At 38.6% G+C, this 26,605-nt stretch overlaps 3 protein-coding genes across 5 annotated transcripts in view; all 3 read right to left on the reverse strand.

Annotated features, from left to right (window-relative positions):
* Window positions 1-1,787, reverse strand: part of zc3h12b (zinc finger CCCH-type containing 12B) — a 7,680-nt gene extending 5,893 nt beyond the window's left edge. Inside the window, exons 1-5 of the mRNA XM_020598874.1 lie at window positions 1,781-1,787; window positions 1,421-1,539; window positions 754-1,265; window positions 470-609; window positions 2-164 (exon numbers count right to left, since the gene is read on the reverse strand). Coding sequence (XP_020454530.1) covers window positions 2-164; window positions 470-609; window positions 754-1,265; window positions 1,421-1,539; window positions 1,781-1,787 — 941 coding nt within the window. The remainder of the gene's footprint in view (window position 1; window positions 165-469; window positions 610-753; window positions 1,266-1,420; window positions 1,540-1,780) is intronic.
* A 4,727-nt stretch (window positions 1,788-6,514) lies between these two features.
* On the reverse strand, window positions 6,515-13,623 carry LOC109959552 (APC membrane recruitment protein 1-like). Its single transcript, XM_020599006.1, has 2 exons — window positions 13,135-13,623; window positions 6,515-11,089 (listed from the first exon to the last, which is right to left on the reverse strand). Exon 2 carries the CDS (start codon window positions 10,990-10,992, stop codon window positions 7,909-7,911), a length of 3,084 nt encoding a protein of 1,027 aa, XP_020454662.1. The 5' UTR covers window positions 10,993-11,089; window positions 13,135-13,623; the 3' UTR covers window positions 6,515-7,908.
* Window positions 13,624-14,384: 761 nt separating this feature from the next.
* Window positions 14,385-24,980, reverse strand: gab3 (GRB2 associated binding protein 3). Of its 3 annotated transcripts, none has more exons than XM_020598698.1 (10): window positions 24,587-24,670; window positions 22,158-22,458; window positions 19,635-19,791; window positions 19,078-19,538; window positions 18,840-18,889; window positions 17,703-17,949; window positions 17,260-17,350; window positions 16,981-17,065; window positions 15,908-16,027; window positions 14,385-15,272 (listed from the first exon to the last, which is right to left on the reverse strand). In XM_020598698.1, the coding sequence occupies exons 1-10, from the start codon at window positions 24,650-24,652 to the stop codon at window positions 15,153-15,155; spliced, it is 1,698 nt and encodes a 565-aa protein (XP_020454354.1). In that variant the 5' UTR covers window positions 24,653-24,670; the 3' UTR covers window positions 14,385-15,152. The 3 variants fall into 3 exon arrangements, with proteins under 3 accessions (XP_020454354.1, XP_020454352.1, XP_020454353.1); XM_020598696.1 differs by lacking the exon at window positions 24,587-24,670 and adding an exon at window positions 24,895-24,980 and having other exon boundaries at window positions 14,549-15,272; XM_020598697.1 differs by lacking the exon at window positions 24,587-24,670 and adding an exon at window positions 24,895-24,980 and having other exon boundaries at window positions 14,551-15,269.
* Window positions 24,981-26,605: the final 1,625 nt, after the last annotated feature.

Below are 26,605 nucleotides of genomic sequence, written 5' to 3' on the forward strand. Positions count from 1 at the left end.
CAAGTCCCTGTAGTTATCATTTGATACAATAATTCCATCAGAATCAAAAGCCAGCTTCACTATGAAGCGATCATCATAGCACACAACTCTCCTGCCTTGAACTCGCCGAGATGGGGTGAAAACTAGTATCTTCTCTTTTTCCAGCTTGCGTAATATTTCTTGATCTGAAAGACAGGTTTCAGTTAAGTTTTAATGTTGATTAACAGCATGTCATAGCACCATCAAAATAATCAAAACCTACTCTATATCACAATGTATTGGGATGTCAATAGTATGTAATGGGGTGTATCATCAATTAATTTAAATGCTGGGGAGAGATCTAGCACCCTCTATTTGCTGACCATGAGCACGCCACAAGGTCATGCTTCAGTCAAATACACTACGGAAGGCTCAGTGTTGCCCTGTTCTACATAAATGTTAACAACAAAACTACTAAGTTAAGCAAGTGCCTAAAAAACAGCTTTACTACCTGTGATGAGAGCATCAGGCCTTGACTGTTCCTTTCTCCAAGCTGGGACAAACACTGTGATGTCTTTGTGTCCTTTCTCATGAAACCATTCAACAGCAAGCTGGATGCCACGACAAGAGAATACCTCTTTGTTTCCATGGCTAGAAAATAAAAAAACATGGGATAAGGTGTACTTAAGCATCAAGAAACAAATATCCATTAGAGATAAATGTTTCAGAACATAAGTGCATTCAGCATGAAGCACAGATTAATTAAATATGAGTGTATGTTCATCGGTGTCTTACCTCATTGCCACATTGGAGCCATCAATGACTATAGGTCTGAGGTTATCAAAGGTATCCACAGGTTCATCTTCCACTGACACTTCTGGACTCTGGACAGTCTCTTTCACACAGGGGGACCGTGATACTAATGTGGCCGTACTGCTGCTAGGCTGGATTTCAGGCTCTACTTTGTTGCCAAGCCTCACTAGCTCAGCCAGAATGTCATTAATTAAAGCTGCAGACCCCAACTTGCTGAGCACAGTCTCCACCTGCTCTCCTGAATAGCCCAATTTCAAAGCAAAGTCCATCTTAGTCTGGTACTCTTTGTCACTGGCAAGCTTGATCCCAGCTCCTGCACTGGTCTCATCTTCACGAAAATCTTGCGCTGTGCTACTCTGGGAAAAACTGGGCCGATCAAGGCATGGAGAGCGACAGAGCTGTCGATGGGGTTTCGTGACAGTCAAGGGCTCCCGCTTCTTACAGCCACTGTTGTTCACCTGAACAGTCTGGCATTGCCGATCTTCCCTTCTGAGCTGCTTCCGTCCTCATCAGTGACATGCTGGGCTTTGCTTGAGTCAATGTTCTCCTCCCTGCATGGGCGTTTTTCCATTTTGAGCTTCTCCACCGTGGACCATGCTGTCATCACGTTCGTCTTGACACCTCAGATTTCCACCCCATGCTTCCTCACCTCCACCACAACCAGGGAACCATATTCTGTGCTGGACTTTAGCACTACAAACTGTTTGTGTAGGGCCAAAGTAACACGGTCTCCCCCTATGCGAGCAAGTAAAATCAAACTATGTAATCCTGAAAAAGAGCAAAAACACAGTGAAAGTATCAGTTACAAAATGTTTTGGAAGTGTAGCATGATAGCAGAGCAGCTGTCTATTAGCTTGACAATTCATTCATCTTTTAATGCACCTAAGAATCTTTAGCACCATCACTGCTCCACCCTTCTCCTCCACCTGTGGGAAAACTGCTATCTGAGGTCAATGACAAGGTTATTCAGACAAATGCAACATATTGGTCAACTGCCCAAATAGGTTACCATCCATTATTTCTTAAAGATTTGCAAAAATGACGCACTTAAAGCTGTAATTCTACAGCATGCAATAAGAAAAACATCAACAAAGTAGGTAAAGGAAATGTGAATATTGCAGAAGTTAGGCAACAGTTCTCAAGAATATGATATGCGTGACAGTGACAGTTTCCTCCATTTCCCTGACTTCACAGAGGTAGTCTTGTTTTTTAGATCTCTGCATATCACTAAAAAATGTAACACATATTTTGTATTGTAGATACTGTTTCCTAGGCACTGTTGTATTTATTCACCATAAGCAAATGCAAAAACAAGGTCACTGTTCACTTCCTGCTTGCAGATACTATATGGAAAAATATAGAAAATTTCCTGTGTATCTAGCCTAATGCTTATAAAATGAAACCCCATGTTCATGCACAGAACATGTTACCGGGCTTTACTGCAGAAAAACTGTCACCTCTATGAGCACAAATGCCTTACAGGTCTCACAAGCCACATTCAAGCCAGACAAACATGTGGTGAGTGCATTAGTTAACATAACCTGAGACAAAGAGTGGGCTGAACAGCACTCCTTGTGCCTCTGGCCCTCTGACAGACAATATCAAATGAACAGAATTCCTTAGGGAACAATGCCATTTTATGCTAAGGCAGAGTAGGAAATTGCTATATAAACCGCACTGTCACCAGCTCCATTTGTACATGTTTATATATTAATATTGATAATCAAATTCATGTTAATAATGAGCACCTTAATGAACAGAAACACTAGACTACACTTTCCCCCAGTCTTGCAGAGAGTAGAAAACAGCCAGCGCCAAGCTTCAAGAGGCGCAGTCGATGATGTAGGTTGCTTAGCAACACAGCCTTGTCATCAGCTAACTCCTTTTTACCAGTCACGACTAACACAAACACAGCTCATCATCTCTCTTCAGGCAGCCAGTAAATGCAGAATATTTACAGCTATACTACAACTCCACACTAAAACTCTTGAGGCAGCATATTTTGCAATAAAAATGACAATACTCATATATCTATCAGTGCTGACCATTGGGGAAAAAAAGAGCAATCTGGATTACTATGTGTGTATTAAACAAATGGATGTGAGATTTATACTATCTCTACTGATTAATTTAATAAAATAGCAAATACTACATACATTTGACAGGCACTGACATTCATGGGAGACACTTCAGGGTGACAGATATTTGAGGGTCACCCTACAGCTTAAAAAACAGTCTTGCAAGAACTAGTATGACAAGAATGGAGAGCAAACTAAGGTTTTAAATTGAAAACAAATACTTAATATAAAAGGGATGTTGAGGCCCTTTTGTAGGACTTCTTGGATTAGCAACAAATACAGTATAAAGGCTCACACAGCCATTTGAGACATTTGATGACCATGTCAAGACATGGTTTAGGAAGCAGCATTCATCCAGTCCTTTCCCTTCCACCTCCAGATTCACAGGCTTAGACTCAGCAAGGCCTCCAGACTATCACTGCACATGCACAGGATCGTGTAGTTCCGTTTCATAGCAACAAGTGAAGCAGATCCCTGAAGCCATCTTTTACACTGCTGACCCTCCATAGTATCCAGTCAGGAGCTGGGTTAAACTGCATTATGGTCAGTGGTTGTTACATGTAATGCTTGGGTAGTTAGATATCTTGAAATGACTTACTGTAAAGCTAACCACCAGTGAACACCAATAATCCAGTAGTTAGAGGAACAGGAAATGTAACTGTTACTGTGACAGCTCAAAAACTAATACACTGCTATGTAAAAAAGTCATTCCGAAGTTGACAGTTTGATCATTTACCTCTTCCTCTTTACTATTTTGCTATCTGAACACAAAATATCATCACAGCCAGAGTCTAGTAAAGATATTTATGACTTACAGCATGCTTAGCCACCACTTTTTAAAAGCCCCATCATGCCAAAAGTACAAAACTGAGATGCTCCTGCAACAGCTGATCATGTGTTCTGAACCTGAAGACAGAGATTTTTTGGCACAATCATGAGGAGTATTTGGACCAAGATATAACATATTGTTTTAAAACCAAGGGATAGTCACAGTAAAAAGTCAACCATCCAGGACATAGAACCAAGAAAATATTCATTCATCTTCTATACCACTCAGTCCCAAATGGGGTGGGGTGGGTTGGAATGGGCTGGAGCCAATCCCAGCCGGCAATCGAGCGAAGGCCCAAGAAAATATTATTTTTCCTAATTTACCTTGATCAGATGACGGCAATGTGTGGCCATCTCACTTTATGCTGCTACAATGAAAAGAATGAATTCTGCTTGAGAATCATTACATTATGTGTTTGCAGGATTTGTTTATGGGTCATCTTACACATAAAAGGATGACAACACAGTTAGCAAAATCTCATGACCACAGTAGATGATCTGTTCCAGTGTGTCAAACTAGCCAAGCTTCACCAAGAAAAGACAGATGTATCATTGATAAAATGTTAATTCTTTTCCCCCTAATCATAAGGTCTGACTTGGCTTACGTTGCTCAACACAAATCCCTAGGTATACATTTTGGGTGTGCCTGGTGCATCATCTATGCAGAGTTTTTTTTTTTAGCTGTTATCTTGGTGGCCAGCTCGTCACTTGCTATGCAAAAATGCTGTAATGGTCATGCACAAAGTCAAGCAGGAAAGAAGGTACCACTTGCAAATCTTTGAATATTTTTTTTTTTCAGTTATAAATGTAGTCACATGCACTGTAAGTTTAGAGTACTTAAGTATTAGGACACATGGATCTCATGAATTAAACACAAATGCAAATATGACCATGGTCAACATTTTGCTTCATGCGCTCCCCCATTTTCCCCATTATCAAAGTGTACCCAAGTCCAAACCAACTTTGCTCTATTGAAGAGAGCTTCTCCTTAACCAGTTTAAAGTTTTCATCTGAATAATTTGGGAATTTATTTGTAGAATGAGCTTTTTACAGAGTCATCTAATTATTTGTTTAAAACACTTGAGACTGGAAATATTTCAAATCATAAACCAAAAAAAAATCCTTTTAGCAGAGTACTAACAAAAAACCTAAACTGTATTAACAAAATCTTGAAGTTTTGCCTTTACTTCACTACATATACAACTAAATTCAAACCCTGTATTGATCTCAATGACAGTGATCATACAGGAAACCTTTGTAACTGCTAACTTGGATGGACCACATCACTGCATTCATCAGCTAACCAGCTATCAATACAAAAAAACTGACATTAGCTGATAGGGATGAAATGGACGAAGGTTAAGCAATTTTACAGTACATCAGTCTCATACATTCAATACTCTATATATCGTATAACGTTATAACATGACCATTAGCTAATGCACACTACGTCACCTCTGTGATTTAACCTGATTAGATAAATGGTTTGACATCTTTAGGCCCAGATTTGCGGTTAGCACACGCTAGCCAGCTAATGTAACATCACCTAGCCAACTGGAGAGTCAACATTTTAGCAACATAAATTCGCCGGCCTACATCGTTTTATCTAGTTATTCAAAGGCTAACGTTGGAGAGCGATTAGGTAACTGTTTTTGTTGGCTAACGCTATCCACCAAGCTTGCCAGGTACCCTTGGTCTCTATTTAGCTGGTTAACTGTAACGTAGCAAAGCTATGCAGTTAGCTAACACAGAATAATAATAAGCCAACTCTATGGATCCACATGCTAAATTAAACGTCGGGTTGCTAATGTTAGTTAGCCGTAGCTGCCGACCGTGTGCTAATATTTTTTGCCGGAATACTACAGTGATTTAAAATAAAGTTGACGATCGTTTAACATTTCAGACGGAGGTGAAACCACAGCAGCACAACACGACTGTCTACATAATCTGCACGTAAATCACTGCGATCATCCACTTCTAACAGGGCTCATCTCACCTTATTGCTGTCATCCTTCCTTGCCTGTAACAGTTATGTTTTGCTGCCATTGGCGCTGTCGCAGTTTGGTCAGGGTTGCCAGATAACGCAAAGGAAACAAGTAACCTAAGTTGTGAAAAGACACCGGGATCAGAACACAATTATAGACTTGATTTCTACTTAAAAGATGTCCCGTGTTCATAAAACCATAGCTTTTATGATTCGTTCTTTGTAGCGTGTAACAATTTGAGAACTGCCATTACCTGTGTGAAGGTTGCCTTCTGAAAACAAGGGATATTAACCACAACAGTGAGTCTTGCAAACAAAGACAGATTTATCATAGATTCATACAGGGAAATAGCTAGCAGAAAGTGAATTTGGAATGTAAATTCTAATAAATGTTGTATCAACTCTTTGACTACTATTATTTGACCCCACAATAAATTAGCCCACTGTGTTCTCATTGCACAGACACTCACTGTGGATCCAGTGGTCTTCTTCCGACTCACCCCGCTTTCCCATTAGGCTGACAGTTAGCTAAACCAACCCTCACTTTGCTGGGGGCTGACTTAGAACCCATCGACCTATTACTGTTTTAATGACACAGTAGTGCTGTACTGACATATTTCTGACATGGGGCAGTCATCTGTACACTCTCTGCAGTTATTCCAGTGAACCGCTTCATATCAAACTATACTGCTTGGAAGTGTCAGTGTTAATGTATATGCCTATGTCTAAACACTACAACAGACTACTATTCTGCCTAGACTTGGTTGGAAGAAGCTCCAGATTCCCCAGGACTATGAACAGGAACAAATGAAAGAAAATGAAAAAAATATATCTTGTCATGGTTTATTTATGTAAATGTAAGGCAGTCTTCTATTCTGACAAAACAGTAATAGATTTTCAAGAGGAAACCTGTAGTGTAACATGGATGTACTTTAACTTTGAAGGAAAAAAAACCCAAAATTTAAAACAAACAAAATATTACTAATTTGTAATAACCATTCTGAATACAGTGTTACAGTGTACAAATAGCTGAGAATATAAATACAAAGTCTTTGACATTTGTTCAATATTAGACTATAAAAACTACATCATCTGACAGTTTAACCTCTGGCCAACTTTAAATTCACAAGAAAATGATATAAGATGAAAATACCACTTTATCTATTTAAATATCATTTCAATTCCAAACAAAATAAAAATAGCTTTTCATTCCACAAATAATGCAGTAATGGAGTGCATCATTCAGTATGAATTTTGCACTTTACAGGTGGTCAAGCTGTTGGGAAATGGGACCAAAGTCAGACAGCAAGTTTGAGACTGTGTTAGATGTTTTTTTGTCCCTTTCCACCGTGGATGTTTCTTCAGTGTCTTATGCAAAGCACTTTCCTATGCCGGGTAATTGTGAAATGTGTTATACAAATGAAGTAGCTTTGCCTTGTAAGAACTGTCTACAGTACGCAAATGAAATGGCAGCTGAAGTTAAAATACAAGTCCATATGTACATTTGCCATAATAGTTTGAGGCTAAGCAAAATACAATAATAGTATACTGTGTTTAACAATACAGTATACCCCAAGAAGGTATGAAGACATTTTACTTTGTGGACTGAGCTAGTCCTGTCTGTGGATTGAGATATGTTCCCTCTGAAATACTCCTCTCCTTTCCTAAACCCAGTCTGGTCTAAAATTAGGAAAGAGAGAGAGAGAGCAGCTAGAACCTTCAAATTTGAGCATTGAGACAGGTCAACATGAACCTTTCTGAAGGAGAACCTGTGAAAATGCAGTAAACACAAACACAAGGTGGAACTTAAACTATGTGAATATATGTGCTTGGAGGCAGTTTGCAAAGTAGGCAAGACTTGGCTAGTCTAGCTCACAAATACCAGTTCAACAAAGTGTGGCATTATTACTAATACCTGAATACTGAGGCCACATAAACATTCTAGTAAAATTAAATATCTTAATGAGATGAATCTGTGAGCATATCTAGTGCTAATGAAACAATTACTCCCTTAAATACCCTAAGTGAATTGACAGTATGTGACAACTGTTACTTGCAAAAGTAGAAAATCCCTTTCACTTCCCAATAAGACGGTGACCTGTCTATAATGAGATGTGTACAGCTTTTGAAACGAATCAGTGATTTAAGGAAAAATTAAGAAACAACTTCTCAGTTGGACACACCATAAAAGCACTTATTGGCACATATACATGTGATCTTAATGTCAGCTGTATGTATAGAAGCCTTTTAATTAAAGGTTTCCTCTGGGAGTTTGTTGCAGGCTACAGGGCACACCACATCCCTGGCTGTTCTTATTTCACCGAGGACAGTCATTTCATCTTTACACATATCTGCTTCAAGAGGACTCTCAGTATGAGATATTCCTTCCCTACTAGCTGCTGGTCTGCTTTTAATAGACTGGTTATAATGTGGCAAATTAGTAGCAGCTTTACAAAATACATCATTGTCAATATCATCTGATCCTTCCTCCATCCTTCCAGAACAAACAAAGGTGCTATGAGGTAAACAAGAATCTGTCTGCAGAGGAAGGTGACACAGTCTGTTGTAATGATCAGTATTCTGTGACATTAAATCACAGGCCACTAAGTCTGACACATCGGCGCAAAGATGAGCTGATTCACTGTTTGGAAAGTCACTGCTGGATGAAGTGGAAAATATTTTGTGTTGCACTTGAGCTTGATTGACGCGCCGCACGTTCTCTGTGATTTGCCCATCTGTCAGAGGAAGGTTTAAAGCCATCTCTGACTGTGTCTGGTCTGATGGAGATGTGAGAACATTTTTTTTGGAATTCAGTGAGGGGTCTCTTTCAAAGTCCTTTTCAGCTGGAGGACAGGAAACGGCACCTGCTCGGTTCTCTCTGTATGTGTCAGGCATCTTCAACTCAAGACTTTCTGTGTCTAGAGACCTACTTCTCCTGTCTGGAGACAGTGGACTAGGTATGGACTGGGTGACTCTTGTAAGGCCTAAGTGCCGTGGGAGACTAGCGATTGCCCATGTATTACTAACCAGGTTCTGTTCATACAGGTCTAAAATTTGATAGTCACATTCAGCAAATGCATCTTTTTGTAGGTAGCTTTCTTCAAACTCCTGATAGGGTGATGAAATGTGCTCCTCCAGCTCCATGGGAATCTGCTCATCGTATTCACCCTCATTATGCATATCCACTACATCGAACGTGACTATAGTAGGCAAGGCCTCCATATTTGGAGTGAAGGCAGAGTTTGGCTCCAAATCATCCACAGTGTTCTGCAAGTTACTCAGCATCTCAGAGTGTTTTGTGTAGTCCACAAGCGCCTGTGAGAAACACACAGTTTGCCCATCATCTAAATCGCCGTTAGACTCTGAAGACTGAGAGCTGATATTTCTGTATGGCAATGCCACAGGCTTGTTTTCCTCAAGATGTTGCTCTTGGGGTTCACAAAATGTTTCAAAATCAGGGTCAAATGTGTTTCTGAACGATATGCTGCTGCTGTGCCTTTCCTCACACTCAGCATTTATAGATTTAGCTCTTTTTTCACTGGAGGAAAGCATATTATCAAATCCATCTGCTTCTGTATTATTCTTGTTGACTGATGCTTGTGGATTTGAGTTTAAATTACAGTTTTTATTCACGCCATTCTCCTGCCAATCAACCGTGTTTTGCGCCAGCTCTGAACTGTTACTGCATGTGCTTGGCATCTCTAGAAAATCATGAACTTTATACAGTTCGGTACTTATTTGTAATCGATTCATTTCTGAAACAAAGGCAGAATCTGTCACATCTAAAGGCTCGCTTAAATACTCACACTGGTGTGAACCAGGCAGTTTCGATTTGTTTTCATAATGTGGACTAAGGAGACTCTCATCAGGGGCAAAAAGTTCATAGAGGGCATCCCCACTGTAACTGTCCCTGGGTAATCTATCAACCCTTAGCCTGTCAGTTTTTTCTTGGCCTTCATCTTGCCCTGGGGTAGTAGAATCATAGTACCCCTCATCACTATTTGGAACTGATTCTTGATGCTCACTTTGAGGAGTTAACACATCAGCAATCGAAGAAGAAGTGTCTAAGCCACTGGCTTGATGCGCACTGTTACTGCTCACTAAGTCCATATTGTGTGTACTTGTCAGGTCAGCAGTCAAATCAGTGTGGTCTTGATTACAAGTGCAACAGATTTCTTCAGAAGCACTGTTTCCCCAGAATTCATGAAGACACCCTCCATCCAAATCTTCGGGTGAGGCCATATCTTCACCACCACCTTGATAAGTAAGATAACAAGAGGCTCTCTTTCCTCCATTTCTGCTTCTTTCTCCAGAAACTGTGCTCTCTGTAATGCTGTCATCTTCTTGATCTGCAATAATATCCCCACAGCCAGTGAGTGAATCGAAGCTCTTTAAGGATGCTACGTCTCCAAAAATCAGGTTTAGCTGATCCGATGAGCCAGCAGGTGTTTCACACTTCAATACAGGCTCTGACATCATCTCAAGTTTCAGACAGGGCTCACTGTGTCCTCTAGAAATCTCCTCATATTCACTGGAAACTACAAAATTAATTTCCTCCATTTGATCATCACACATCTGATCATCTAGCTCAGACTTTGGGCTTTCTTGTGCCACCCCCTTCTTTAATGCCACTGCAACAGTTTCACTACATTCAGGACCAATGGAAATATCACATATAACATTTGTAAAATCAGGCACATCAGGTTCAGATCCCAGGCACTCTGTGACATTCTGGTTGGTGTTGTCCTGGATAACAGACACCTCTTTGCTACAATGAGGAGGAGACACTGCAACCATTTCACTTTTATCCAATCCAACATTTCTATGGTTTCTATGATGCTTAAAACTATGAAAAAGTCTCCTCAACCCCCTTTTCTGCCGGCTGAGAGTCAGCGATTTCTGGTCAGCAGTGGGGTGAATACATTCATCGTGACAGCTGTTGTGGAGCTCTCTGGCATAGTCCCTCTGATTTCTGTACTCAAAATCTCCAGCTGAAGTGTACCCACTTCTCAGACTGTCATCGTGACCCCCCTTACTTAACCCATCATGTGTTCTGCTTTTGGTGATTCCCTTCTTTGAAGACCACTTATTCTGATTTTTACCCCTTCCTCCAAAAAAACTTGGTAAAATGCAGATACTTTTACGAACTCCAAAAAATGTCAGAGCAGTCCTCTTAAATTTCCCGGCTTTTTGAGATTTCACTGTGGCATTTGTCGTATCAGGCTGAAGCTCATCGGTGATGTCATCGGGGCCACACTGGGAAAGCTGTTCAGGGACAGAAACTAAATCCTTGGTGTCACTTATAAGCTCGTCTACCTTGCAAGAAGCCATGGCAACCACATTTACAAAAGCAGTCCAGCAGAAGGCATATTAGCTGAATGTTCCAAATGCGCGGATAAGATAATCGCAGTGTCCTCCATCTGTAGCCCTGTGGTGAGATAGTTGAAACCAAAATCAATAATCAATAAAAATGTAACACTGTTTTATTGTCTTTTTATCTAAGTCTTGCATGTGTGCTACATGTTTAAACTACCATTGGAGACAAAGAAAATAAATTATTTCCTTATGCTGTTTAACTTATAGCCAGAGTGAATTTCCATGACTCTTTCTGTGTCCACTCAACGTCAGTGGGGCTTATTCTTGAGTGAGTTATGCTGTGGACAGCCATGTGCGCCAGTCTTTGTGCTTCTCCTCTCTTTCAGACAATTGTGATTTGCAATGGTTTTGCGTGAAATGAACACAAACCCTGAATTTGCAGAGTACATTCAAGCTTTTATGCCAATGTGGTTGTCTTTATTCTTTCATTTTTAATGTTTAGTCTCTGGCACCTACTGCATGTTAGAGCTATACCTGACTAAGTATTTTGTAAGCTGACTATCAGTCAGCTTTTCAGTGTGACTATTCCTCCTTTTCTTTCTTTTTTTAAACACACACACACACACACACACACATATATATATAAACATAAATGCAAAGGAGTGACAGGAACATATTTATGAGCAATTAAAAATCAATAAAAGACAGCTGCATATGATGCAGGATTTAAATTGCAACCTATTTAAATTGATGGCATATAATGTAAGGCTGCCATACGGATTTGTCGGAATAACAAGACAGGCAGCACACTTGTATTTCTGTTGAAACACTGCTCTTATATGCAATTTATTTCTTCTGAGACATGGTTATAGCCTAGTTTACCAACAAGTTTGAGCTTATCCCTGTCAGTTAACTACAGCGCATTGTTACCGTGCGTTTGATGTGTGCCAGCTTGCTCTGCGAATCATTCCTCTTATTTATATTTCCTCATTGAGGAATTATAAATAAGTTTTCCACACGCATTTTTGTTAGCTTCCTAGTCCCGTTCGGATGGATGCATGTCGTAGAAACAGTTTGCAAATGGTTGTGCATTGCACTTTAACAGAGATGAGTAAACAAACCAGACTCGCATAACATTAGGCTAGGCAAAACCAGCCACATTGTCGCAGCAGTCTTTTCTCTTATAAAAGCAGATCCCATGTACACTTGTCCTGGTACCTTCCCTGGTTTAAGGGTCTGCTATGGCCTACTGTGTGGCCTGTGGCCTGTGGCCTGTGGCTTGTGTGCTACTGTGTTATTTTGTTGACTTTTTTTTACCGGTTGCTACTAACCTTGGTCAGTTAGACTTGGAGCTATTTGCACACTTTTATGCAATATTAGTGTGGTGCCACTTTGTCTAAGTCTATAAAAAAAAACCTGTAACCCAACAGCAACATTACAGAGCAGTGAATTTAGATCATCAATAGCCACTTTGTCTAAGTCTATAAAAAAAACCTGTAACCCAACAGCAAAATTACAGAGCAGAGGATTTAGATCATCAATTTAAAAAAAAGGATTACAGGCCTAAGCAACTTAGTGCATTAATAACATTTTACTCTATTTGTTTTGTATATTCATACAGCATTCTGATGCTAAATCTATTGTCTTTGTTTTGAATAGTCTCTGGTTATTTTGAACAGATTTTCAAATATGTTGGGTTTAAAATAATTTTTTGGAGAATAGAGTAAAAGAAAACCAAACCAATACTTCAGCTTTACAGTAATGTATGTCTATCTATCCCTGCATTTAAAAATCCTGCGCACTTTTAACACAATTGCAGACTATACGTATAGAATTGGATATTGGTCAAATACAAAATTAAATCCGTAAACTTGTCTGACTTTTATTTGGTTGGGAAGCTTAGGTCTGAAAGCAGTAGAATAGAGACGTACTGTTGCTCTTCCACAGAACATACCAGACAGCGGAAGGTGGAACACAACTACTAGAACCTTAGCAAAGATGGACGGTAAATAACTAACGCTAAATTCCATCCAACTAACAAACCTTCGCAGACATGGGCTGACTGGGATGTAATTTTTCATTTGAGCAAAATAAAATGCCACATTAGCACAGCCTAACAACGCCTGGTTACCTGAGCCATAAAGTAAACAAACTTACCAGCTATAGCCACAATCTTGCAGAGCGGAGCTGTTGTTGGTTTCTCGACTTGAAGATGTAATTTTGTTCCCTCTCAATACGTGGGTTCCCGTTACGCTACCATTAACTTGGCTTTAATTGCAGTTGTCTTGTGGTCGATTCCGTAGCAGCTTTGACCAGATATGGTTTCATTTGTTCTCAGCTACCGTTAGCTAGCTGGGGTGCCTGCTAACAACCAAACCCATTCACCCGTGCGTCCTGCAGTCTGTGGCTGTATCATAAGCTAAACGTGTCTGACTGTTGCTGACGGTGGGAAACGTAAACCACACCGCAGCGAAGCACTATGGTAAATACGCAGAACAGCTACACATGGACTGCACTGAAATGACTAGATTAACCAGCGCATGACGCTTGAGACGGTCACAAAAGCCCCAACGTTTAAATGTTGGCTGATGACTTCCTCTGCCGACTTCCCAGGTAGTCTTCCCAAATTGCTTTTCACGGCCGAGACGTCGGCGCACGCTAGTGACGCAACATGTGTGTAACGTGTGTTTTGTAACGTAATAATAATAATACATGACATAATGCATTACAACTGGGAAATGGTTTTATCTACAAATGTAATTCTTCTAAAGGATTACTAGCATTCATTTTTTCTAAACAATTTTCCATATTTTTTAAAACTCCTAAATGTAATCCAAACAGAATATTATACAGTAGCTACATTTTTGAAATCCAGTTTCTCTATTTTATTATGTTATTGATTGTATGACTTTATATTTGTGCCGTTGTCCTTTCTATTATATTTTTCCTCTCATAAAATTTGATTTTAATGTCCATTTACAGTTTTAATACTGGGACTTCGATAAAATGAAAATTCATTTTGATTAATAAGGTTTCTTTAGAAAATCATTTTTAAAACTTAATAAAAACATATTATTTTATCTCAAAGTAGTGTCTGAAAAGGTCTTTCTCCAAAATGCACATGGGGCAGTATTTACCAGAAATATTGCTAATGTTATTACAAATATTTTTAAAAAATTGTTGCTAAAATATGAGTCCCCATGTCTTTAAAAAGCACAATTTTGAAATTGCCATAATATTATACATCTGTAATTAGATAAACAATCATCTTTTTAAAGTTAAAAACTACATAACATTCATTGTAATTGATGAAGTTCAGTATTTTCACAAACACCATTTTGAAGTGAATGGAAAGATATCATATATAGATATTCAAAGTGTAGGCTATACTGTACATAATGACCTGTATGTAGCTAAGGGATAATCCATGACAAGCATGTCTGTGTTCACTGTGGAAATGTCAACATTCAAGTGGGTACATTACACTATACAGATTACATTACACAATAAAATCCTTTGCTTATTTTGCTGCCTATTTTCCACCCAGGTGTAACAGTTTTAAAGCAAAGGTTTGCACTTTAATGAACAGCTATTTTAGTAGCACAAGAAACTCTGCACACAGAATGCAGAGAATGCTGCATGCATTATTGAGAAATAGCTTTGAGTCATTTTATAGCCTTTATGAAACTCAAACTACCAGCCCCGGGAGGATTTTAACAGAAGGAGAAAACTCAGGATGGATCATTTCTGGTCATGATGCATAATGAGGGAGAGAAATATTACAAAAGTATTTTGTCATTAAAATCTTTCTTCTTTACAGTCACAATAACTATACATACATTTACATTAAGTGTCTTTCATTTTTACAAAGAAGCAGTGTGATACCCCTTTTAAAATTTGGTAAAACATTAAACTACAGTAGAAATCACAGTGAATAGTGCATGATTGGCAACCTTAATGCATCTGCTAAGAGTTAACTTTTTACAATGCAGTTTTGTGCTTCCAGTACGCAAACAAGCAGCTGCTTATTTTCTCTGGTCCTTTCTCTCTCTTTTTTTTGGCGGTTTTTATAGTCCTTTTAAATTGTTGCTGGTCCTCTTCATATCTGTCTGCTTTGCTGGTATTATTGCTTTTCTTGAACCAAACTGTCCCAGATTTTTTTCATCATATCATTTTCATTTATATTTTTGACGAACATCTGTCCACTCCATTTTGGTGTTTTGCAGCGCCCGAGTCTTCTTCTCGTCCACCTGTACGTAATCCACTCTGTACTCATCAGACAGAAAGGGCTTCTGCTAGACACAGAGAGGGACAGATGATGAGACAGTGATGTGATGGGGTTACAGTAAATTGTAAGAACAGTCTACCTGTACAGACAAACACTTAATGTATTTAAACTACTGATGCTCCTAAGTGTACTGTAGAAATCTTAATTTACAAATTTTTTGGGATCACATCATGCATTTCTTATTGAAAGTGATGCTTTGCACAACATTATATAATAGCATCAATCTTATATAAACTGCCTTAACACAATATCACATGTAACAAGTCTTCATAGAGTGTGGGTTTTTATCTCACTGCTTACAAAGCAAGGTGTTTAGAATTTTTTATTCTAGAACTAAACACTGATTTGATTATTTGAATAGAAATAACAAGGGTCAGCAGAGCTAATAGTAGGTAGTGATTGTAATGATATACCACTGCTGGCTAAGCTGTGGTAAGTTAAAAGAAAAATCCTTCATTGTCAAAGACCATTGATCTGGTGTTTTTTCACAGCTTCAGGCAGTGGTTTTGTTTGCTTCTCTGAATGCCTCTGCAACATTCAAAGCTCGCCATTTAGGTGATGTAGGTTAACTGTTCCAGTTAACAAAATCAGGAAGTCTCCTTCTTTCTGTCAAGTATGAAATGATCATACAACAAATCATACCTTCTGCACAGGAGAGGGTGATGCAGAATTGAAATCCAATGACAGATAGTCGAGGTTTGAGCTTCTTGCCCATGGCTGAACTGCTCCATCAACGGTGAGACTGAACCATCGACTTGACTCCTGTCAAAGGAAGAAATGAATGGTGATTTTGCAAAATGATTACTAGTCAATAGGTGACTAAGTAAAAAGGTGGCCGTAAACTGTTCTTTTTCAGATTGAGTTTAGGAAAATGAAGGAAGCTATTGTGTCCAGAGATGCGGGAGAACACTAAGCCCAACAACACCTGACTAATACAGTTTTATTAAAACTTTTTCTTGGAAAATGAATTCAACATTCAGCACTTCCAAGAGAAGCCTATCACTAAATCATATGTTCCAAATGCTCATAGACTGGAAGGATTGCAGTTTGCTTATCAGAGCATTTTAAAAACATGCGGTCACTCTCCACACCCACATTCTTATCTGTGCTCAACATTTTTCCACTTACTAATGGTTATACAGTTATAGGAATGTCAGATTTTGTTTATTTTAGTGTTATGTAAAACAGACACCTACAGTAAATTGTGTTTCTACATACACAAATCTGCCCGATATAATCACACACATCTACATTATACTGAGGAAAATGACACCAAATTCCACTAAATTTTATTTTACAGTTTTTAGGGCCAGCTCTGAAAAGGGGATAATTCATATGTAGAAACTAGATGACAATGGGCTGATTTAATGAGCTACACAGTAAAAGTACATTACCCATACAGCAACTTCCAGTGATCACTTATAATCAGTAAAGAAGAAAGAAAATTAAATCCAGCATCTCTTTTTGCCATGAAAGCCAGGTCATAATGCACGCTATCTTTATGGTTTGTTGAATGAAACACAACTGAGTAATTGGGTTCTCTCTCTGCTCCTACTTATTCTGAAAAATGCACAGTCAAAGGCCTCCTTGTGTTTTGAATAGAGGGAAAAACAAGCATGATAGTTATTAAAATTGCATAATCAAATCAGTCTAAACACTACACACTCTAAATATTGTTTAAAATGGGGTTTCATCATTGTGAATAGCAATCTTACCATTGCAGTGCAATTAGTATCTTTATCTCTTGGACTGTCAGCATTCTCAAGTCTTCTTTCGAAAGATGAATAGTTCTCTGAAAAACTGCAATTACACAATAAAATAGGAGGACTTTATCAGATTAGCAACCAAACACTAAGTTTTACAATCACATAGATCAAGTAGAAAGAATAAACCAAAAATACAATCAGCTGGGTAAGGATATTTATTACCAAATTAGATTTTTAGTGTTTTGTTTTTGATACAACTATGAGGATAAAAGCACTTTTTTCTCTCACCATGATGTGATCATTGCTCTGTTCAAAGGAAGATGAGTGGGACATTCTGTGATTGTAGAAAGGCCTGTCAAGTCAAGAGGTGGGGGTCGAGCTGTGAACCATAAGAGGACTGAGTTAGTGGACTGGTTAGAATTCTCTTAAAATGCCAGTTTTCAAACTGTGACAAGTAGTAGAGATCACTGTGAGAAAGGTTCTGTGTATCAAATGTCTGCATAAATCCTGGAATGGTATTTCTAATGAATTAGCATGAAACAAAGTGGAAGCATAAGGACATTTAAATCATCACTTTCAGTCATTTTTCTGCACACCCGGTTTAAAGTCCATCAAACGCCACACATTCAAAAACATCTTGCCTGCCCCAAGACAGAAATTAAATAAAAGCTCAGTTTTCCATACAATGCCAAACATTTAACATGAACCAATCAAGGCTATTATACTCTCACCTCTCCTCAATCGAGGCTTAAGATGCCGGTGAATTGGAGGTGGTGCGAGATCTCCAGGTTGACACATTAGTGGCCTGAGAGGCGCAGAGGACTCAGCATTGCAGTTTGTATTGAGAAAGCTGAATGTGCCAGGGCTCATTGGGATGTAATCGTCACATTCAACAGTGGTAATAGAGGGAGAAGGGGAAGCCATGGGAACATATGACTCATCCTGGTAGATTTGAACTCGTGTGGTATTTAAACAAGGCTGTTGAAAGACCAAAGCTCATGAGATCAGACAGTTGAACCATGTTGTCATTTAGGTACAAATGGAACATTAGTTAAAAGCCACTGTGTATTTAACATGCATGTGTATCATCATCTTTCATATGATTCCGATGGCATGTGTTTTTATTTGTAAAAAACGAGACTACTAATTAGGGGCACTAAAATTGTGCCTTCTCTAAATCCTACAGTGGCTTTTAAGGAATAGTTTGACATTAATGCACTTATTGGCTTTTTTTTGCCAAGAGTTAAATGAGAAAATCAATACCACTTTCATGCCTGTCCAAGAAATAGAAAACGAGTTAGCTTAGCTTAGCTTAGCTCAAAGACTAAAAAAGGAGAAACAGCTGGCCTGGCTAAGTCCTAGGGTAAAAAAGTCAGCCTGCCACCATTCAATAGTTAAAACTTTATATCTTGTTTCTTTATGCTGTGACAAAAATTAATAGCAAAAATGACAGTTGGTTGATTTAATGGAGGTTATATGCAGGTCAGTTTTTTGCCCGGGTGCATAAACCTTGTTATGCTAGGCTAGCCATCTCCTAGCTGTAGCCCCAAACTAGATTCCAGGAAATTAAAATACTTGGCAAAAAATAGCCATAACATTTTAATTTTTTTCGCACACAACCGCCAACTTAAACCACAGTTGTGGTTTTTTGATTGTTTGTTTGTTTTTTGTTTTGCTTTTGTTGTTGCTGCAGTTTTTTACGGATTGAACAAACAAGACATACTAGTTAAGGAAGCTGAGAGTTTCCAGTCTTTGCACTAGGCTAACCAGCAGCTGGTTCAAGCTTCCTCTTTACTGTACAGACATGAAAGCACTATCAGCATGAGCTAATACAAATGTGATTTATTTGCTGCTGATGATTCTCTTACCAAATTAAGACTCTGCCTTCTGTTTCTTATCAATCTGTTTTCAGCATCTCCTAAAAAAAAAAAATTGCATTAATTAAAAATGATGTTTACTTTCTCAGCAGTTACAATGAGCTCCTTTAGACATATATCTGCTTCCCTATTACAAGAGCACCAGGATTATCATTAATATTGTTGTATGTAGCTTTCTCAGTTTTTGTATTATTCCTACTGTGAGACTGCTTTCCTATTATGGACATACCTATTCCAGAGTGGTCCAGGCCTGACCAAGAGGTCCTCCGGGGAAATAATGCAGCATGGCTTGGGAAATGCCGCATGCTTGTTGCCCTCATCCTGTCAGCTCTTTCCTCACTTAGCTGCTCTGAGGGGTGATTAGGTTTGGGTGGCAGCGGAGGGGGTGTTTGTCGGTCACTCATTGCCTCAAATGATGCTGAAGAATAAGGTGTGTCAAACTGGAAGACACTTGTGTCACCGCAACATAATGGAGAGGAAGAGGATGACGGTATAGCCATGGAGATGCATGGAGCGCTGAAAGGTGGGTTAGTTAACTTTACAAGGGAGAAAAGAGATGGGCTGGGGCTAGCATGAGAGATGGAGAATGAAAAGGTATCGGAGCAAAGTGGTGAAGGGACGGTTTCCTTGACAGCATCGTCTGATGACTTTTGCTCCAGAGAGATCTCAGAGTTTGAACAGCTGTCATGTCTACAGATAGAGAAAAAATGAAAACACTGTTTTTATTAAACATAAAGCATTGCCATCATTTCATCTTGTGTCCAGGTTTTTACAGATTGTACATACCTACTAATGTGTAAACTCCCTGTCTCACATTGTGACAAAAAGAGGTAGTCTAGTGGATGACTGGAATCTAGTTGGCTTGATAGAGATGCTTGGTCAGAGCTGTCAGGTGACAGCTGAACGGAGGTGGGGGTGTGAGGAGAGCCTTCTTCTGAGCCCTCTGTTGAGAACAAGGAGCACAGAGAGCATGTGGTTTCTGAAATGTTACAACCACAAAGGAGTGATAAGAAAACTGCCATCACAGCACAACACCAAAGGATAGCTAAACCATGCAAACCAAACACAAACACATACGCAGGTTTCTCCCAGCCTGCACTCAAAATAACAATATAGTGTAAATGGAGGCAGGTGAATTTGAAAAGAGAAATAGTCTTTTTGCAGGCACAGTCAGACTAGACACATGTCAGCCCTGTTCCTGCTTTTGTTTATATAGTCTTCACTCTTTAGTGAGGTTGGCTCTTGTTCAGAAATTTGTTTCATTCCATTTCACTCAAGGCCACTGAGTCAAGGCTGTCCCTTCAGAATCATGTGGTCTTTACATGTTCTCATGAAGCATTTGCTACTCTTAATAGATGATTGTGCTCTCCTGTGGGTACAGAACAACCTTTTTATATTCTCTTGCAAAAGTTATGAGATGCTGTCTTGCAGAACCCTTTTGAGATTCCAGGATCTGCTGCCCTGCTTTCTCTGAAAACCCTTAAGCAAAGCAGTAGATATTTATTCTAAAATTATATAAAACTGCAGCAATACTCTGTGTCACTGTGTGTGGATTATATGTTTGATTCGTTTTTAATTTTTCATTATAATCAACTACTGGCATGTGCTTCTCTGGTAACATGTAGACCAGCATATCAGCACTGTTGTGCTGTTGCTCTATCTGGTCCACACAGATGACAATGTTCTAACAGAAAGCTGTCGGTGAAATTAATGCATTTAACCAACAGGAAAGCAAAGGTCAAATCTGCATCATCCTGAAAAGAAAGGTACAATTAAAAATAACCATAAAAATACAGTGGTCACAGGCCAATTAAAGGCAATAAAAGTAAGCATGTAGTGACATCTAATTCAGCCCCAAAGCACGTTCACGGAAGAAATACTACAATCTCTTTATATATATGTTAATTAGAATATGACCTCAGCTCCTTGTCAATCTGCTGTCAACATTAGGCTGTGGTAACAGCTACAACAATATTACTATATGGAACATCTTAAAACATATAACGCTGCAGCAACAACAAAAGCTAAACAAAAAACAAACAAACAATCAAAAAAACACAACTGTGGTTTTAGTTGGGGATTGTGTGCAAAAAAATTTTTTAAATGTTATGGCTATTTTTGGCCAAGTATTGTAATTTCCTGTGATAAAATGTGAGCTCCACTCATGCACTACGTGACTGGAGCAACCCTTTTACAGAAAATCTAGTTTAAAAAATGTAAAATTTTAAGAAATTTAGAGAGGAAAGAACAAAGGAATGTAAGGAAAATATTTGTAATATTAAAATTTTAAAGTACAACTTGTAAGGAAAATATTTGTAATATTAAAATTTTAAAGTACAACTTGTAAGGAAAATATTTGTAATATTAAAATTTTAAAGTACAACTTGTGGTTGTTGTTGTTGTTGCTGTTGCTGCTGCTGCTGCTGCTGTAGAACAAGGGACAGATATGATTTATATCTGGTTTCAACCACAGTGTGATAATGAGTGATAGTTAGTGGGTTTCAGAACTCAGTTACAGAGAAATTTATCAGCTTTTCTTACACTGCCAGATATAAATAGATTAATTATTATTTAGATCTTAAAGTTCAGTGTCAACACAGCTGAGTAAGAGTTAAACTTCATTGAGTGTGTTATACAAGTTGTGTTAGGAGCATGAAGCATGTGGCCTGGATGAATATGTGTAAAGTTCAAAGGTGATAGACATTGAGCCCCTTGGGTTGAACTGGTTCTGCAGAGCAGCATGACACAGCCTGAGTGCAGAGGATGACACCACTTGGGACCTGTTTGCTATGTTTGCTTACAGGGCTTTTGTATTACAGTTAATTTTCCATTCCCAATTTGGGGACAATCTATGTAGTTTTGATGTTTAAGTAAACTTCTGCAGTAGGGGTTTAAAGTTTTATCATACCAGGACATATATTTTGCTAATCATTTGAAAAATGCCTGGAATACATGGCAAATTTATGCAGATACTTAGTTAAAGCTACACTTGGATGTTGACAGCAAATGGAAGCGAGATATAAAAGAAAGATAAGGATTTTAATATTAGAAAACTATGCATGGCAGCAATAATCATCACCTTTAGACTGATCTGTGATGCAACACCACACAGCACAAAATGAACAATTTGTTTTGACCTCAATTTAAAGTTTGATTTTCAGGCTCTCACTTCCTGTGTGGGGACAGTATGAAAAAATCTACACCAGTAGTTAGTGGTTTTCAGTGAGACAGGTATCCTTCAGAAGTAAACATCTTGCCAAGTGCAGCTTTTACACATTTCAAAATGAATACCATACTATGTGTATTTACCCGCATCCTCCAGGCTCCCAAAGTGGCAAATCTGACTGATGCTACTGATCCAGCTGTTCATCTCCTCCTCAGTTTTGGCCACCAGGTAAAAAACGCGAGATGACGTCTTCACCACAAAGAGATGTTTCCCATTGAAGTCTCTCTTTATCCTGATTTCCCCGTTCAGCATTTCGACCTCTCTCTCTTTCAGGTCAATTGTGCGGATTGGCTTTTTGGAGTTCTTACTTTGATAGTACTCCAGCACATCAGGATTACCGCTCATGCGACCTCTGCGAAGCACAAACCAGCGTTTCCTCCATGCCTGCAGGAAAAAGGAACAACCAGCTGATCATGAGTTACTCCTATATTTTAACATAGATTATAAAGTTATTTATATTATTAATTCTTCATAGTTCCAACAGTAACCTCCACCCTACACAACTGTATAAGTCATGACAAATCATGATAATTAGATCACAGCTTCTCGCAACAGCTAATTTAGCAACTTTGTGCATTTGATATGGTCAATAAGCATAACCTCCACTTTAATTTCCCAGAAGTATAGAGAAGAGGAAGTTCACTGTATTTAGCAGAAAATGTTGAACACAACAGAAGAGATATTTATACACTCCATGGTCACTGCACTGAAATATTCCTACTGAAACTATTAAGAGGTATTTACGCAGTAGATGCAAGAGGCACCTGTAACATGTAATGCCTGAGCCACTGAACAGATAATGGAAATCATTCTTGTCATGAAGGTAGCAAATTTCATTATATAGCTGATAGAATCATTCTCACATTTGGTTTTGTGGCTCTGCGTACTCAGGGTGGAGCTTCTTCTATTGAGTGTAATGAAACCTACAAACAACACTTTTTCTGTGTGTGGGTAATCTGCTGCTGCACAAGTCAGTTGGTAATTTATGTGTTCATGCCAGGAAATGGTTAGACACACCACACAGCCAGTAGCAGTGCAGGTTTTAAGGGGAAATGGTAACTAGACAGATGCTCATTTGATCCAATGGATGTTCTGAATATGAAACTTGTGCTGTTGTGGGTATCATATATGTTTAACACAAAAACATGGCTATCTAAAATGGATTTGAAACTCTCAAACAAAGAAGCTGAGGTTTGATTTTAAAAATTTTGAAAATAGTCCCTGTGAGCTGCTTACAGACTTTTTCTCAAGCTTTCAGACACATCTCATGGAGTTTGTTTAATCATCATCATCATGTAGCCTAAGGATGGAGCTCTGGTTATTTGAAAACAGGAGGTCAGAGATGATGAAAACTAAGCAAGCTCAGCAGGCATTTTGAATTGTCAAAGCAGGAAAAGCACTGGTGTTACTAATAATATTAATGATGACTTTGGCCTATTCAAGTTTCCCAGTAGGTCTTGACAATATGACAGTGAGCGCTGTGTGCACTGACCTGAAACTCATTCCTTTAGCTTTTCCTACTGTGACATGTTAAAATGTTTTCTGTGAAAAGGGCTTATATATGAGCAGGTTAAAATGCCCATTCTGAAAAATCATACAACTATAACGTCAACAATTCTATGACCGAATTCAATCAAGAGTTTTTCTTTCACTTTCTTCCTTTGTCACTGTGACACTGAGGAATGGAAACTACTCCTTTGATGAAATTTTATGAAAAACAGAAACAGAGGGCTTAAATATAAAATATATTTCCTAAAATATAGTAGTGAGGCAAATGAACAGCCAAAAAAACAAAACAAAACAAACAAACAAACAAACAAAAAAAACTATAAAAACAGTAATAACACTGTGGATGGCACATGAAGTATTTCTTTTACCTTCAGTAAATATTAAAAAAACTGGCATGCCTACTTGTATATCTCAATAAAAATGGAGTCAAAGTCAACAAACACCTTTGCGAAGACCACCACAGCTTTTTCTTTAATGTGTGCTTAATTACTTCTGTTTTGATAACATCACGCACTGAGGTTAATTTGACCAAGATAACTGAAATTTCCATAATTGCATGTGTCAGTACCTCACATTTGAATGACGAGGCAGATAGTGTACCTGTCCTTACAACAGTCTGAATAACATGTTTACTTTGCTCTCTGGTATGGGCAGGATTTGCATAGTGTGCTAAAATAGGTTTGTATTTTTCAACCCTAACCGCAGACCTTATCCCTTCACACACACACACCTCTCCATCCACCCGTTCCCCATTATGGTGTTGATAAATGGCCCTTCTCCACCTCTGTTTATACAGAGGAAGTGTGAACAGCCATCAGAGAGCTTGACTATTTCTGCTTGTCACTAAGTCTGAAGTGTCTGACTGGCGCTGACATCGCTTCCCATGTTTCACAATACACATGCTCATCACACGAATGAGTGGCCAACCCAACATTATCACATGACCCCGACAATCACAAAACACTGAAGGTTATGTACTGTCAGTGTAGGTATGCGTACTTACTGTGGGAGTAATTTCAATACCAGTCTGAAGTACATGTGCAGATTGTGACATATTGTCATAATACATCACTGTTATGACTGTGATGCACCTTAACAAGCCAAAACACAAGAGTGAGGTGTTATTCTAGAAAGTAGGAAGACGATGTAAAGCCCAGTTTAATAACAACATACAACCCTTCATTATGTTTCCAAATCCTCATTCCATATCATAACACACAGACACACAAACACAAGGCACAATAGCATAACCTGGCATTTCTACTGCTGGCAGAGCACATAAACAAGTGTCCGGTGTGTACTCCTACTCACATATCTCTTTAGTTTCTTCTCCGGGGGGGATTTAATGAGCCAGCCGGTGCAGACCACATCCCCAGCACTCATCTTAACTGCAGAGTGTGTCGCTGCCGCCGCCGCTGCTGCTGCTGTGAAACTGAGAGCACTGCAAAGCATATCCTGTGTTCTGGTATTCAGCATGAGGAAGTCAAAATTGATCTCAGTGAAGGGAGAGACAGAGAAGCGGAGTGAGAAAGAGAGAATCATGTGCTTATTTTCTCAGTCCAAGTGGAGAGCTGTTGTGCAGTAGGAAGGAAAAACACATAATGAGGCTTTACAGCTCGGAGGATTGAGTTGTATTGACCTGTAACATACAGTTAGCTGAGTCACACACGCTTTATTTGGAATACCATAAGAGTGTTACTAGTTTCATACTGCTGATGTTTATTTATCTATTTGTCCAGTGTGGTTTGTGAATTCAAGAGAATCAATAAGTGGTCATTTGTAAACAGTGGACAACTGATTGAAATGCTGACCTGCCATATTGCCAGCTGCAGACAAAAAGTAGTTTACGGGCACTGCAACTATTATGTTTCAGTCTGCTTTTCTTCCAATGCTTAGTCCCTTGTCAAAAATTAATAAGGTAAATTTAAAGATAAAGGCACAACAAAAGTAATTTTTCTTAGTCTATGACAATCAAGCCTATTAAGATTAGAAAGTGTTGGAAGCTGTTAGGATCCCACCACTAACATAGTCTTTGATAATTTCATTAAATCTGCTCTGTTTGAATCATGCATGCCTATAAATCAGTAGGTGCCCAGTGACATGATGGTTTCTCCTAGGGTCTGTGGCTCAGTGAGTGCAACTCTGAGGAACTGTAAGATACCTTTCTATTAATCCTCCTCCTGTGGAGCTCATTATGGATCATGAATAGGATCAGTTTAAACATATGCTGAAAATGCATTTTAAAAAGGCATCAGTTACATCATGGATCAGGGTGCTTGTCACTGAGGTTTGTGCTGTTGTGTATTCTCTTGTTTTGAGCATTTTTACTGTATAAATGCCTATACAGTATAGGGATGGGCACTGCAAGTGTGCTTAGGCTATAAATAATGTGGTATTTGGCGTAGGCCTAAAAAATAAACATCAAGTATCATTCATGGTGAAGATTGCAATATTAGTAGGCATTGTAATAGTATTGTTGGTAGAGGTAGTAGGGGTATCACTAGGTACAGTTATAAATGTCCATTATGTTTATGAAATGTTATGGTTGTAACATCATTATCAGTCACTTTATCAAATACATTATAAACTCATTAAACACGTACTAATTAAATACACACAACACAATAAAGCAACACAGTGGCTTGTTTGCCGTGAAACTGTCTTTCACCCCATGAAAGAAGTCTGCATTATAACTTCTCCTAACAGTAAAAGCAATGACATCCTATTAATCATCTACATTTCATTTTCAAATGTATTCTCTGCAGAGAAGTATATAAACCTTCACTGACAAAAGGAAAATGATTTTCTATCATGAATAATCAACTGCATTGACATAAACAATTTTCAACGGATAATCACAGATAATGATGAGGTTCAATACAGAAGATAAGGTTAAACCTTCGCAATTAACTTGCACTTGATAAATTTCGCGTGTGACCAGCAGAGGGCGACATAATACCATAATTTATTCTATCCAGTCTATCGCTGGGAAATTTGATATTCATACATCGTGATTCAGTGA

Source organism: Monopterus albus, unplaced genomic scaffold (assembly GCF_001952655.1).
Source record: "Monopterus albus unplaced genomic scaffold, M_albus_1.0 scaffold39.1, whole genome shotgun sequence".
Lineage (NCBI taxonomy): Eukaryota > Metazoa > Chordata > Actinopteri > Synbranchiformes > Synbranchidae > Monopterus > Monopterus albus.